This window comes from Apiospora kogelbergensis (genome assembly GCF_038363985.1).
Source record: "Apiospora kogelbergensis strain CBS 113332 chromosome Unknown utg000003l_segment0_segment0, whole genome shotgun sequence".
NCBI classification, from domain to species: domain Eukaryota; kingdom Fungi; phylum Ascomycota; class Sordariomycetes; order Amphisphaeriales; family Apiosporaceae; genus Apiospora; species Apiospora kogelbergensis.
Window position 1 is genome coordinate 1,943,514 of NW_027117420.1, and position 14,967 is coordinate 1,958,480.

At 55.8% G+C, this 14,967-nt stretch overlaps 6 protein-coding genes across 6 annotated transcripts; all 6 read right to left on the reverse strand.

The window, feature by feature from the left end:
* Nucleotides 1-805: 805 nt before the first annotated feature.
* PG998_005386 (uncharacterized protein) lies at nt 806-1,206 on the reverse strand (the record flags this gene model as incomplete). Its single annotated transcript, XM_066872204.1, has 2 exons — nt 806-981; nt 1,053-1,206. 2 exons carry the CDS (start codon nt 1,204-1,206, stop codon nt 806-808), a joined length of 330 nt encoding a protein of 109 aa, XP_066732301.1.
* Nucleotides 1,207-2,124: 918 nt separating this feature from the next.
* On the reverse strand, nt 2,125-3,692 carry PG998_005387 (Cellobiose dehydrogenase; the record flags this gene model as incomplete). The annotated part of the gene is made up of 3 exons (XM_066872205.1): nt 2,125-2,526; nt 2,599-3,491; nt 3,662-3,692. 3 exons carry the CDS (start codon nt 3,690-3,692, stop codon nt 2,125-2,127), a joined length of 1,326 nt encoding a protein of 441 aa, XP_066732302.1.
* A 2,476-nt stretch (nt 3,693-6,168) lies between these two features.
* On the reverse strand, nt 6,169-7,689 carry PG998_005388 (Serine threonine-protein kinase psk1; the record flags this gene model as incomplete). Its single annotated transcript, XM_066872206.1, has 1 exon — nt 6,169-7,689. One exon carries the CDS (start codon nt 7,687-7,689, stop codon nt 6,169-6,171), a length of 1,521 nt encoding a protein of 506 aa, XP_066732303.1.
* A 1,557-nt stretch (nt 7,690-9,246) lies between these two features.
* PG998_005389 (uncharacterized protein) lies at nt 9,247-10,535 on the reverse strand (the record flags this gene model as incomplete). The annotated part of the gene is made up of 2 exons (XM_066872207.1): nt 9,247-10,122; nt 10,191-10,535. 2 exons carry the CDS (start codon nt 10,533-10,535, stop codon nt 9,247-9,249), a joined length of 1,221 nt encoding a protein of 406 aa, XP_066732304.1.
* A 587-nt stretch (nt 10,536-11,122) lies between these two features.
* PG998_005390 (uncharacterized protein) lies at nt 11,123-12,661 on the reverse strand (the record flags this gene model as incomplete). The annotated part of the gene is made up of 4 exons (XM_066872208.1): nt 11,123-11,207; nt 11,280-12,226; nt 12,321-12,352; nt 12,454-12,661. 4 exons carry the CDS (start codon nt 12,659-12,661, stop codon nt 11,180-11,182), a joined length of 1,215 nt encoding a protein of 404 aa, XP_066732305.1. The 3' UTR covers nt 11,123-11,179.
* Nucleotides 12,662-13,727: 1,066 nt separating this feature from the next.
* PG998_005391 (E2 ubiquitin-conjugating enzyme) lies at nt 13,728-14,443 on the reverse strand (the record flags this gene model as incomplete). Its single annotated transcript, XM_066872209.1, has 3 exons — nt 13,728-14,173; nt 14,268-14,358; nt 14,423-14,443. The coding sequence occupies 3 exons, from the start codon at nt 14,441-14,443 to the stop codon at nt 13,728-13,730; spliced, it is 558 nt and encodes a 185-aa protein (XP_066732306.1).
* Between the last annotated feature and the right edge of the window lie 524 nt (nt 14,444-14,967).

Consider the following 14,967-nt stretch of genomic DNA (forward strand, 5'->3'; position numbering starts at 1 on the left):
ATCATCACTTCCCGCTCTGCCATGTACCGCTTTACTAGTCGCAACTTACACAGGCCCTTTTCCTTACTTAGTCCGCCATCGTCTACGCCGTTTTCCCTCTCTCTTTGAACCTAGTGTCTGCTTGGCCGGAGCTATCGTGGTATATGTCGGGGGCACGGGGCTTGCAAGTTTTACGCATCGCACCTCTTCATTGCGCTTCACAACCGCTTCACAACCATGCGGGTGGTAACACGCAGCTCCCTGCCGGAGAGACACAGGATAGTAGCTATCCAATACCACAGGGCTCGAGGCAGATGGCAAGGTTCAGACCCCAATGGCGTCCTGTGTTGCAGTAAATTGCTATGTGCCATTCATGTTGCCTTTTCATTTGCATACATGGCGGTAATCTGAGCCCACCGTGGATGAGGCTGGAGGCCCCCTCAAGAGAGGCAGCACAGATCAACGTTGGAACAAGAATTCGATAAAGGCACGACTATCTTCAACACTCTATTCCGACATCTCATCGGTATGCATGTAAGTCGGTGAGTGATCGCCGCTAGATGATTAGCGGCGATCTGGGTGGGCCACCCAAAAGCTGGGGGTGTCTGTCGTTGAAACATATAATAACTGTCTTTACATATACCACCTTCACGTTGGGAAGCCCAGTCCTTTTATACAATGCCCGTAGCAATGGTGTCCATCCCCCGGTTCTACCTGGCCCGAACCCCTTTGAAACAAGCGTTGCCTTTTCCACCATGAATTTATCCAGTCCAGAGGACTACCGCCGAGCTCGAAAGTCGTCATCATCTTGCACACCGCCCCAGATCTAACCTGAGAAGTCATAGAAGTCGTCGCACTTGACGAGACTGCCGACAGGAAGGTTGCAGTTCTCATCGGCGCCGCGCATGTAGCAGTTTCCTGGCATACCACCATCAGCAAGCGAAGCCACCGAAGAGGAGGGGGTGGGCGTCAAGAGTTCGACACCACATAGGGGAAAGGGGCCTACCGTCATCACAGCGGCACGCAACATCGCTCCTGTAAGAAGCAAACATGTCAGCAAGTGACCGTGTTACACTGGAAAGGGGAAGAGGAGACACACCCTCCGTTATCACAGGACTCGACGCCCTCGGGGAAGACCTGCAGTCCAGTAGCGGTCTGGTTCTGGCTCTGGGCCATGGCCACGGCCACGGCTGCGGCGAAAAGGGAGAAGAGCGACGAGAAGTGCATCTTGCCGTGCAAACCTGGTGCTTACTGCTTTGGGGTAGGGATCAAAGATTTATTGTAACAAAAAGTCGATAAGAATCCTGTAGTAACAAGTTAATAAGTATTATTGATGAGATATGTGCGAAGATCAAGTAGCTAAATATGTCTGGTGAGTATCAGCCATTAACAGACCATCTTATATACCCACCCAAGTGAAGCCCAAGCACCGGCTCCTTCAGATCATTCAAATACGATTTGTCCATCACGATGAGATTTACCAGATCAGACAGTAGCGTTTCATATTCAAAAAGTATCGTGGGATATAAAGAACAAGTATCTGGACGTTTTGGTGCTTGCCCCTTTTGTTTGTTTCGTTTGAGCTGATGTTTCGAAACCAGCAGCCTCTGCGAAACAACCAATTATACGAAACAGTCTCGATCGGTACTTCTCTCTCTCATCTGTATGGAGAAGGGAGGCTGTGGTGCATCCTACTTATCAATGCGCAAAGATGGCTGTGCCAGTGACCTCTGCACTTTTGGCCATCGACCGGCCCTCCTTCTCTCGTCACCAGGGTGCGTCCCCCTACATCTGAAGAATTCGGATGTGCCGATAGATCGAGCGACAGGCACGATTTCCATGTCCCAGCATCAGGCGAGCAATCAATGTTGCAAGAGGATCGATCATTAAGGTATGCACTCACTTGAACTCGAACATGCCATACCCCCATCTGTTCGTCGGGCCGGCAGAAGCAAAAAAAGCATGCCAATCTAAGTCTTTATACAATAACATTAGCCATCGCGATCTAGTAAAGATAAGTACGACATCATCATCATCTATACACCAGGTATCCGCCCGCACATTCTGATGTACAAGTATACAACACCCCCAAATGCTAGACTACAGTCACCCAGGTGTTTATTCTGTTGTGTATACATCTCTTTCCTAAGAGGCATTGCTCATCTCCTTTCTGGCGGGCCTGTCTGCCACAGCCCCGGGGCCCCTGGCATCACCGCCCCGGCGCTTCCGGAAGCTGGAAAAACCCTTGACGGCAATGTACAGCAGGCCGATGACGCCAGCGATGACCGAGTAGGCCACAATCAGGCCGGTACCGCCGCCGCCGCCATTGCGGACGAGCTCGATGCCCAGGCCGCCATTGATGACGCCCAAGAGCATGAGGATGCGGCCGTACCAGATGTGCACGTGCGACACGATGCCACGGCGTTGGTGCTTGACGTAGTACATGTGGTGCAGGGAGCCACCGATGGGCTGGAGGATCATGAGGCAGACGATGACGGCGCCGAAGAGGGTATGCGTTTCTCTGAAGCCCTGTATTGACGCCACGTTCTTTGTCAGTGCTGTTTCATATTATACAAGGACAAATAATTGTGATGATCAAGCAAGTATGAGTAGACCTACCATGAACGTCTTCTGGGACAGGACGTATCCGAGTCCAAAGCCGACCCACATCAACACGAAGTTGAAGAACTGGAACGCGGCGTGGACCATCCATTTGCCCAGTAGCGGCATCACAATGGAGCCTACGGGGTAAAAGACCACAAAGACGAGGGCCATGATGATGCCGTGGGCGCGCTGCAGCCGCGTGATCTCCTCGCGGGCGCTTTGGAAGCCCCCGGCACCGCTCGAGGGGATGACGCCAGGCCCAGTGCTGTCGGGCCCACCGCCGTTACCACCGCCGGAGGCCCCACCGCCATTAGGCCCGCTACTGCTACGCCCGCCGGCGTCGACGAAGGGGTTCGCGTCGCTCGCGATGGTGGCCTTGGTCAGATCGTAAGACCAGGATCCGACGTCGTCGTGACGGCTGATGGAGGCGTCCTTGTCCGTGGTGGCGAGGGAGTCGCCGGCCTTCCAGGCGGCGATCCAGGGGCTCGAGGTGGAGCTCAGCTGCATGGAGCCGCCGCCGGACCACGAGTTGCAGTTGGAGCACGCGACGTTGGCGCGCATCGTCTTGCCGCCGTCGACGACGCCCGAGCCCGCGAGCAGCGTGAGCTTGGCCGCGGTGCTGCTGGTGTCCAGCACGGGCATCTGGTGGTTGGTGCCCGCGCGGGGCGAGATGGTCACGTTGCCGTTGCCGTCCTGGTACATGACGAACATGTTGGAGTCGGCCATGCGGGTGCCCGTGGCTAGGGCAATCCACGAGTATGTCGTGGGGCCTTGGATCTGGAAGTAGATGTTGCCCGAGCCGGAGCTGGCCGACTGCTGGGGCACGCCGACGGCGAAGCAGACGTCGGTCGTCGGGCACGTCTGCTGCGTGGCGGCATGGGTGAGAGTCGCATACGAGGCGAGAGCGGCTGTGGTGTGAGGTCAGGGTTAGCTAACAGTCATCGGAACGTACGACCGTACGCCATAGGCAAGAACTAGAGCGTTTCTCTCCTCATGGTCCAGCCAGTGCGTGTGTTGTTCGAATCATGGAAGAGGGGGTGAAGAAAGGGAGGAATCTGCAAAATTGGCGACGACTTACATAAAACCGCAGATCGTTGAAGGGAGAACATGATGGAGCTACTGCTTCTTAGTGACTAGCGAACAAGAGTATAACAAACATGAGACCGGGAGAGAAGAGCTACGAGGTGTTGATGGGGGATGTGCCCGGGCATTTAATAAGGGAAGCTCCAGGAATGGCACCCGTTAGCGATGCCAAGATCCCAAGACATTTGTTTTAGCCACGGCGGACGGACTTGGGATCTGGAGAGGAGGTACCTCTCTGTCTCGTACTCGAGATGCAGAGGGCAGTAGGCTCCCGATAGATCGGCAGCTGAGACAAGCATGTAGCATATCAGCCAAGATAGGAATGAGAGATACCTGGACACGTGCCAAGGAGCCTTGTCAATATGCGCTCATCCGGATTGTGATTCTGGAAGGCAATTTGGCAGTTTGGGCTGGGCTAACCGACCAACGATGGACACCTAGTTTCCCCCAAACCTTGTCAAACCTCATTATCCCTACTCGGCAACAGCCTATGAGCACCCTCGGGTATGTAAGCCCGCAACGTCCGTGAAGCCCGCGAAGCGCGTTATGGGCCGGCCACGTAATTTAGTCCTGTGTATGCGGTGGCTTGGTCCCTGCTAAGCTGTCTCGGCTCGTTCCCTGACGTTGACCGTGTAGCCGTGCTGCAGTCGGGGCCGGGACAGGGTCAGCAACAACAGGGGGCGTTAGAGCAATAGAGTTTGCCGTGTTTGATTGGAACTGCGTGCTGCTGGGACGGTACGCGGATATCTCCAGGCTAATGCGAGGTTACATCCCCCTACCCTCCTCCCACCTTCCCCAGACGGGCATACGTGACGGGTGGGGACGCTTAGAACTAGACGCCAAGAATAGATCGTCATGGCAGCGAGCAGCATGGGCTGATGGAACCAAGGAACCAAAGATTGCACTCCAGACTCCTGTCGTAAGTGCCCAGATGCTTCCTTGGCCCGCAAGGTTAGGCTCGTCTGTCACTTGCATACTGGTCGTGATGGAGGCACAACAGCTACCGCTACTTCGGCCTCAACTCGAGTCGCCCACACTCTGCAGCTCAGCCACCATAGCTGATGCGGCTTCGGTAATCGTATTCGAAAAAAAAGAAGCCAAGGAAGATGATGACCAAAGTCGATGGCCTATTCGGGTTCCCGTGGGCGGCAGTACATGACCGGAAGGAAACATGCACGGTCGAGTATCTTACTGCCGTACCACAGCGGGACGAGGGGGCTTGGACGCTGGATAAGATGGGACGGCATGACCGGGACTCTTTAAGTGCACGCATGCATGCATGGGCAGTTACTCATCGTCCTTCTAGTGACTTTGCGACTTACAAGACGCCCGCCGACGCTTGTCGATGAATAATGGCCGATTTGCTGCTGCGGCTAGCATTGGCTGGCGCTAACAACGCCGACTATCAAGTTGTTGAGGTTTGCAGTGCATGTAGTGTGAGCGACGGTGTACGGAGGACGTCCGAGAGTTTATCCGCACAGACGAAAGGAGTCGAGACCTTTCCCGAGCGCCGTCGTTATCTCTGGCAATATCTCGATGGCCGAGACTTTGTCTTCTCCTGTTTGTTTGAGATGCATATCCGTAGAGACGAGATGCAACGCACACAACCACAGCCTGTGGCCGTCTTGGTTAGTCACCTATTGGTAATGCTCCTCGGTTGCCGTAATGCAACACGTCAAGATCTTGGTGGTGTTGCCGAATCGGGCAAGCGAAGGGACCCGATTGGAAGAATCGACGAATGCCGGCAGCGCGTTTCAGAAGCAACCAGCAATGTACATAGGATGAAGTCTTCTCCGGGTAATTCTCATTGTCTGTTTTGGGTAATGGTTGGGCGCATCTCGCGTTCTCAATCTAGCCACAATGAAAAAGGCGCCAGGCTTCTGGGCCTTCTTCTAGGCTTCTTAGGCTTGGCTTAGGCCTTGATTTGGACACTTGCCAATTAACCTAAACGGAGAGACCTCGCCCTCCAAGCCTGCTAGCCTGGAAACAGCTGATGACCGAGCTAGCGGGTAACCATAATCTGTGGCGCCCTGGTGGCGCACTGGTGCCATGTCGGCTATTGTTTGTTTGGCGCCGACTAGTGAGTGCTATGCGTTGCCCTACCGACTCCGCCCCCGACTCTTCGGCACTCTAGCAAGCGGTGTCAAGTGGAAAACGTGCGCATCTATGAGTCTATCGCGAAATACCCTGGAAAGGAAACTGAAGAATAAGGATACATAACTTTTCCTGCCACACAGCCATGAGCCGAGGCCTCCCATGAAACAAGAAACTCCGGTAGCACCTCTCTCTAGCAACGCGCACCTCTTGCGTCACACCCCGATATGCGCCAGGCTGTGCAAGTATGCGCCCAGCAGCATCGCCCAGCTATCCCGTCACATCGGTTCTTCTGTTCTTCTGCTTGTCTTGTCTAGTGTCCCGCCAGTCTCCCCCATCTTGGCAAACTCGTACCCGAATCCATGCCGCTAGAAACCAAGAGGCCAATGTAGGAAGGATACTGGTTTGTTATACCTCCGCCATCATTCCAAACCCATTACCCTCCAGCAAACTGTTGGGTGCGACAAAGCTGAACCCGCCAAAGAGGTCATCCTTGAGCCCGTCGTCCTTGGCCGCAATCGTGGCCCAGGGATCCTTGGCCGTAATTACGGGGCTGAGCGACAACTCGGTGAACTCGGGCGCGAAGTTCTCCGCGAGCTCGGGATCCGTGATCATGGGCTGGATCGGGGGCTCGACCTCTCGGGCCGCCAACTTCTTCCAGTCGATGGTGCGGAAGAACCTGTGCTTCTTCATGGCAAGAAGGTCCTTGGGCATGTTGCTGCCAAATCGTTTGGCCGGGTCCTTCCTCAGCAGGCGGGTGAGCAGATCCTTGGCATCGGGACTGAGGAAGTAAGGTAGGACCAGCTTCTGCTTGACGATGTTTTGCTGGATCTTGGCATGGTTCCCGCCGCGGAAGGGCGGGTTGCCCGTCATCAGATCGAAGCCCAGCGCTCCGAACGACCACCAGTCCACCGCCTTGCCGTACTTCTGTCCCTGCACAATTTCCGGGGCCATGTATTCCACCGTCCCCAGGATGGACTTGCACCCAGAGTCCTCGTCGAGCGCGACCTTGGACAGGCCGAAGTCGGTCAGCAGAAGATGGCCTTGGGAGTCCAAAAGACAATTCTCGGGCTTCAGGTCACGGTAGACCACCCCGAGCGTGTCGTGCAAGTGCGACAGCGCCAGGGCCATCTCGGCCATGTAGAAGGCAGCGACAGGCTCGGGGAACATCTTCTCCGTGTTGAGGTGAGTGAAGAGCTCGCCTCCCTGTCCGTACTCGAGAATGAGATAGAGCTTCTCGTGATCCTGGAAGGCGTAGAATAGCTTCACGACGAAGGGGTGCCTGTTGACCGACTCGAGGATCTGCCGCTCCGTCTTTGTCTGTTCGACCAATTTCTTGTGTACTATGACAGACGCCTTCTTGAACTGCTTCTGGGCATACAGACGGCCCGTGGCGCGCTGCTTCACCAGCAGCACGGTGCCATAGGTGCCCTTGCCCAGGCATCGCAGGGGTTCAAAGTCGCCGACTTGCATTTTACGCGGAACCAGTCCGCCTTCGATGACGCCAAACTTGGGCTTCTCGCGCACGCTCTCGCTCACGAAGTCGTGTTCAAGCTGGACCTCGTAGCTCGTCGAACCGTTGTCGGAGATGTCGTCGTCGCTGCGGTAGAGGGTGCTCTGGTGACTGTTGGTCCTGCTCAGGCGCGTCATGGTGCTGGAGGGCGTGTCGCAGTTGAGGCTCAACGGGTCCATCTGCAGGCGCAACTTGGCAATGCCGCTGACGGCGGGGGAATGCTGGCCGCGCAGGACAGGCGAGCAGTTTGCGCTGACGACGTCATCGAGGCCGATGTGAGGCGGGCGGGTGCGGCGCGAGGTCAGCGGCGGGGTCTTGCAGGTGTCAGAGTCTTCGTCGCCGGACTGCAATGGGGTGTGGCCGAAGCCGCGGACGGTGGTAAGCGCAGGCGCGGCCGAAGGGTACATGTTGGACATTTCGGCGGGGCGCAGTGGGTGGAGGAGGTAATGCGGTAGAAATGCAGTCTATAATTTCTATCCTGTCTATAGAGGCAAGAAGCAAAAAGCGAGAAGCGAGAAGCGAGAAGCGAGAAGCACTTCAGCCTACCCCGATTCAAGGTAGGTGAGTGCCCCGTCGGCGTTCAGCGTCGGCGCGAGGTTCGAAGAGGAAACCGTGAATTCGCTTTTGTTGTGAAAGGCGCATCTGGCTCCGGGAAAGAAACGAGGAAAAGAGAGGGTTTTCTGGCTGTTGCGTATCCTGCATTTGCTGCGGCTTCAGGTGCTGCGCTCCGAGAGTGCGGTTGGCTGGTCGTGGTTGTTGTGTTAAATTCACCAAAATGGTGTTGTTGAAGGAGAAAGAGTCCAAGAATCCAGGGCGGGCAGGGCCAGGGAAAAGTCGAAGTCACTAGCTGGCGGAAAGTGTGCAGCAGCCTTGTCACCTCGACCTGCGACTTGGCGGCCACATTCTTCAGGCAGTTGGTACCTGAAGGATCCGGGCATGAAAAACCGGGAAATTGCTGTCAGAGTTACGCTTGGCCTGGGCAACCAAAAATCACAAGCCATTTTCGATTGATTTGGTTTTTTTCCCTCTCTTTGTCTGTCCCGTTGCCCAATGCATTCGTCCATTTCTACACTTACACGAGCCCATTGTTCTGAAATAACCCCTCCAAGTGGGCAGTCATGCCACCTCTGCCCCCCAAGTCACCCGTCACTCCCCGGTCTTTCTGTCGCCGTCACGAGAGGCACTGGCCTGCCCTGGCCAATCCCACTTTCCGCATTACCAGTGAAATGACCATTTTCCGCCTTAGCCGTCGATCCTTTTCGCAGCCTTAGATTCCACTCAGCTGAAATAAGACAGACCCTCCCACCTATTCCGCTCCTCTTTGGCCCATGATTCAGACTCACAATTGCTGCTAGAAAGCTTACATACTAGGTTTAGACTCCACGAGCAGCTTAGATCATATTTGTCCAAAGCACATCGCCGTTACCCAGCTTGGTCTTAGGCTTGACTGCATCCCTGTGTGAGATGAGAGTAGATGGAAATTGGAGATAAAAAGGAGAGGCGGCCTGTTTCTATATATGCGTTCTACCGGAACTTGGAACCAACCGCCAGGGGTCAATCTGCGTCTGTCCTTTAATATCGGGTCTCTTTCTTATGAAATATCGAGCATCTTTGTCACGCCCAGCCTGACATGATACATTGTAGAACCTGCTTGCTGACTCCCAAAAAGGGGCATGGACTACGAATAAATCCCTCTTCCGTTCCAGGGCAGTCACCCTGTGGCCGTCGCAATGACGTCTAATAGCAGATGATTCCGAGAGGTACCTGATAGACACCGCCATCTGCTACTTAACTACACGTAGCCCAGCTCACGACAAATTTCCAAGTCAGGACGAGGCTCGTAATGGCAGGCTGAGGACTGGTGTGCTCCCTCGGACCAAGTAGCAGGCAAGCTAACATAATTCATAGCCAACCTGCCGTGTATAAAGTTTATCGACAACTGGCTCCTGGGTCTCTCTGCCCTCTCACTCTACTTATCCTCCTCCGCATTGGCAAACAACTTCCCCAAAGCCTCCAGACTGACATTCCCCCCCACTGAACACGATCCCAACATCCCACCCCTCGGGCCCCGCCTCCCTCTCCACCATCCCCCCTAAAGTCCTCATTGTAAAGCGCCACGGCAAGGGCACCGCCGCGCTGGGCTCGACGACCATCTTGAACCGCTCGAGCACGAGCCTCAGCGCGTCGCATATCTCGCGCTCGCCGACGCTGTAGAACCCACCCACCAGTTTCCGCTCGTAGATGACGTGCCAGGGCACCCTGCCCAGGGGCGTGCGCAGGCCGTCGGCCACGGTCAGGGACGACACGGCCTCGACCCGGACGCCGGACTCGTACCCCCGCTTGGCGTCGTCGGCGCCCTGGAACGACGGCTCGCAGCCGAAGACGCGGATGCCCGTGCCCTCGCACGAGAGGGCGACGCCCGAGAGCATGCCGCCGCCGCCACAGGGGGCGAGGATGGCGTCGAGGCCAGCCTTCTGCTTCTTTTGGCTCTTGTTTTCCTTTCCTCCCACAGCACCGCCGCCTTTCGTCACGGGGGCAGCAAAACTGCATCGCCCGCCCTCCTGGTCCGGCTCCTCCTGGGCCATCATCCGAGCCGCGTCCTCCTGCAGCTCCAGCCCCAACGTCCCCTGCCCCAAGACGATGTCTGGGTGATCGTAGGGCGGCACGAGCCGCGCGCCTGTCTCCTCGATGATTTTGGCAGTGACGGCCTCGCGTTCGACCGAGGTGGACCCGCTGAAGATGACCTTGGAACCGTACCCTTTCGTCGCAGCGATCTTGGATGGCGTTGATATCTCGGGCATGACGATGTAGGCCGGGACATCGTGAGTGCGAGCCGCAAGCGACAAGGCCTGGGCATGGTTGCCTGGAAAGGGTTTTAACAACCGTCGTTCACTCCCAATGTAACAAAATCACTCACCACTGGAATGCGTAACCACCCCCTCCCCCTCTCGAACCCCGGCTCCTCCAACAACCTCCCCAACGCATGAAACGCCCCCCTCGCCTTGAACGCTCCCACCCGCTGCAAATTCTCGCACTTGAACCAGAGCCGCAGCTTCGGGCTCGCCGGGTTCTCGATGTGTTCCCATTCACCGGCATCGCCACGATACCGCTTTAGCTCCTCGGACGTCCGCGGCGTCGACGCGATTTGCGTCAACGTCCGGTTCGTGAGCGTGGGCGTGTGGTGCACGTATGGGGCGATGAGCTCGCGCGCAGCCTGGACCGAAGCCCGGGTGAGGGGCGGCGAGGTCGTGGGGTCTGCCATCATGTACTTACTTGGCCACTTCCTGTTGTAACGAAATGACGTTATAATTTGACAGTTACTTAGAAAGTGTATGTAGGTGAGGGGCTGGCGGCCGGAGAGCAAGCCATCTAGATTACCGAGGCACTGTACTGGCAGGTTCTTGACGAATAGGGCGACCTGGGTCGAGATGTTAAGCCGGCTCTACCCTGATCTAGGTGATAACACGAAAGCGAAAGATCCACAGTCATGGAAGTCATAGCCCTTTATAACTTTGTCGGCTGGATGCTGCGCCGTGATCAAGCCAGGCCAGGAAATATATCGATCGTTGACAGCCGTTAGTAATTCGACTTATGTCATCACAGAAACGGGTGGGATAAATTGCTTATCAGCCGATAACGGATACCTGCATGAATCGTACAACCCATTCACCGAGTCGCAAAATTGTCATTCGAGGAAGAAGAAAAAAGATCGCTGTATTGTAAAAGCACACTCCCACGCCAGCCGTAATGCCGGCAGTATCTTTTTGGATCCATAACCCGTAGATCCTCTAAAAGCTTCTTTTGGGAATCCTGATTATAAGTACAAAAGCTTTCCTTCCGGGGAATATATCTCAAGCCCATTTTTTGTGCACCGCCCTATCTCCTAGTGTGAATGTCAAGTCCCATTTATTTCTGGTTCTCGGGTCGCAGAGAACTGTAGTATATCGGTCAGTATTGTGTAGCTCGAGAGTAGATTGTAAAGGAGGGGTGGGTTGTAATGACTTACCGGACAGCCTTGCCGGCCCTCCAGATCTCCATGCCGCGGATCTCCTCCATCTCGGCCTCGAACTTCTGGCGGTAGTCCTTCTGGCTGTTGTACTCGAGAGATCGCTTGGTCTCGGTGCCGTCGTGGACAGCGTCGTACAGCTGGTTGAAGACGGGCTTCAGGGCCGACTTGAAACGGGGAGTCCAGTCAATGGCACCGCGGCGGGCGGTGGTGGAGCAGGCCTCGTACATCCAGTCCATGCCGTTGGCACCGATGAGGGGGTACAAGCTCTGGGTAGCCTCCTCGACGGTCTCGTTGAAGGCCTCGCTGGGGCTGTGGCCACGCTCACGGAGGACCTCGTACTGGGCGAGGAACATACCGTGGATACCACCCATCAGGCAGCCACGCTCACCGTAAAGGTCGGAGTAAACCTCCTTCTCAAAGGTGGTCTTGTAGAGGTAGCCGGAGCCGACAGCGACACCCATGGCAATGGCCTTCTCCTCAGCCTTGCCAGTGACGTCCTGGAAGACGGCGAAGGAGGAGTTGATGCCACGGCCCTCACGGAAGAGGGATCGGACGGTGCGGCCGGAACCCTTGGGGGCGACGAGGATGACATCGACGTCCTTGGGGACATCGACGTTGGTGACGTCCTTGAAGACGGGGGAGAAACCGTGGGAGAAGTACAGAGTCTTGCCCTTGGTGAGCTGGGGCTTGATGGCGGGCCAGGTCTCGCTCTGGGCGGCGTCACTGAGGAGGTTCATGATGATGGAACCCTTGGTGATGGCCTCGTCGACCTCGAACAGGTTCTTGCCGGGCACCCAGCCGTCTTGTACAGCATCCTTCCACGACTGTCCGTTCTTTCGGACACCGACGATGACGTTCAGACCGTTGTCGCGGAGGTTGAGGCCCTGGCCGTGACCCTGGGAGCCGTAACCGATGAGGGCAAGGGTGTCGTCCTTGAAGTACTCCTGCAGCGATGGTTAGCCATTGACGGTGCCAAATGGCTCTAATAGCCCAGGAAAGCCACTGAGAAGGCGTTGGGGGAAGCAGGGAACGACTTACCAAGAGCTTCTCCTTGGGCCAGTCCGCACGCTCTGTGACGTTTTTGTTAGCTCATCCAAAGTGAGGAAAAATTGCGGACCCAGCTTTGCGGGGTGAATGTCGGGCGTCGAGCATCATTAAGCATTGAACATACCATAGACCTCCTCCTTGGTGCCGGCGAAGTCGATGGTCTTGACGCCACGAGACTGCTGGGCAGCGCCAGCCAGCGCAGGACGAGCCTTGACGGCCGAGGCTCTGACGGCACCAGCAGCGGCCACGAAAGTGCGGCGCTGAATGGCGGGCGAGGCCAATTGGCGGGCCAGCGGCGAGCGCAGGGCCTTGGTGAAGCTTCTGGAGGCCATTGTGAAGGGTAGAGAAGAAATGAGGGGGGAAAGTCTCGATTCTTGCTTCCAGAGAAGATTGGGGAATTGGAAAGGTGAAAGAGAAGATCAAGATTCCCAGATGCAAACTGGCAAACGGGGATTTCTTATTGGGAGGTGCAGCAAGGTCGAGAGGGTTGAGCTGCGAGCGCTTTCGCAACTTACAATTTTTCTGGAGACGCGGGCTAGCAGGGCACTTGACAGCGATTTCGGCGACAGCTGGGTGGGATAAGCGGGGACCTGGGGTACGGTAGGGGCCAATAGGGCCAATTCCAATGCGCCGGGGCTGCTGCTCACTGCTGCTCACTGCTGCCCACTGCTGGGATGGCTGAGCGAGATGCACAGAGTCACCGCTATTGTCCGCTCTCGTCTCCAGGACCCCTGCCCGCGACAGATTGCGACATTGGCCGCATGCCTGCTTCTTGGGGACGGTTATCGGAGGGCCCAGGCAGACCCAGGCGTCTCAGAGACAGAAAGAGAGTGACTCTTCCCCTTCGGCCTCCGGCCTGCATTCGGAGCTGGAACCAACGGCCCATTTATTCCTCCACACAAGCCCGCCGAATCGGCTGCGTGAGATAGAGGATGACGACGTCAGCCAGCACACATCTCATTCATTCATGTGTCGCCGAAAGTAATTATATTCTGCCATCCTGTGTCTATAGTGCTGCCCTCATGCTATGCGTAGAAACAGCCCGGATCAAGTAACTCGGGGAAAAGCATCAAATCTTGTAGGAGCCTCCCACGACTCCAAACCCCAAGCTTCACCAAAAAAAAAATGCAAAAGCAAATGCCGCTAAACTGCAACGCCTCGTACCGAAACCACCTGCCCTCGACAGAGGTCGGAATCAATAAATCCTCCATCCGCAGCAGCAGGATATGTCCCGTCATGGTCTGCCGGGCAGTGAAGTTATGTTTCCCGTTTCCATGGGAAGGGAGAACTCGGTGCCGAGGAAAAGAATTTAGGAAATAATGACGGACGAGGGCCGGCGCGTTGTTCCGGCAAAGGGAGGGCGGCCGGTGTCGACGAAATAGAAGTGCTCAGTGTATCCTACTTCAGGAGCACCCTGTCATATGTGACGCCGCGTATAGAGCCGCCGGCCATGGAATTCTTTACGTTCCGCCGGAAATTGTCGCGGCTCTGGCGCAGGTCATCGGCGGCTTCCTTGTTCAGCGGATCTGAGGCGTTGGGCTCCAAGAACAGGAACTGCAACCCAACAATGACGGCGTTCAGGTTAAGTACGGGCTTCCAGTCCTCCCGCAAAATGTTCAGGCAGACCTTGCCCTCCAGATCGATGTTGGGGTGGTAGATCTTCTGCTGGCAGCGCACCTTGGGCGGCTCGTGGGGGTAGTTTGCGCTCATGTTGAAAGAAAAGGTGAATTTGCCGCCGGTGTACTGGCCCTCATCAGGCGTGATGGTAAGGATAAATTCGAGGATATTGTCGGGGTCCGGGAATTCCGTCGACATAGTACTACCTAGCGAGAGCTCGTTGAGATCTAGGAAGAAGTTGCAGCGTTAGTCTTAGACGCAAGGGCAGCCCGGACAACGTCCATCTGGATTTAAAAGCTGGATTTGCTTGTGGCATCATACCTTTTTGAACTCGCAGTTGGGCGGCGGTAACCTTCTTTTTCTTGCCCCCGGCAGCAGCTTCATCGTTATCCTTCTTTTGCTGCTCCTTTTTCTGCGCATGGTGTCAGTCTCTGTCGCTTCTTTTCACAATGGTGAAATGCAAGGGTGGGGCGCACCAAAGACCATATCTTCAACATGATGGCAGTAGTATCGGTGACGGTGTCTTGAGGTCACGAACTCTTGGATGATGTCGTCGGGAGGAAAGTAAGGCGACAGGCGCTTTAGGTGGGCGACCTGATCTTTCTGGCACAAATTGCCGAAGTGTAAAAGGAACTTGGTCCGAGTTGTCTGGTGGCAGGTGCCAAGTAGAAAATGACGGAGCGAATGCAGTTTGTATAGGTAGTCAGTCGGTCGCGTGTGCGTGTGCGTGTGCGTGTCGGTGTCGGAGAATGGAAAGTCGGTAGTGATGATGGTAGTGGTTAAGTGGGTGGAGGGGAATCCGATAAGTTTACCTAGAAAATGGCTAATGCTTAGGCAGACAGAGCCTTGCCAGCCAGACGGTACCACAAATGGAGGGGCGCTCAGCCTTAGGCAATAAAATACACTTAAGCCTGGCTTAGCACGTCACTGCTTGATTTGCTCTCAGTTGGTTCCTGCCTGAACTCTGAACGACCGCCTCGTAAAGCTTGCCCTAACATGGCCCAAAGTGTAGTATAATGAG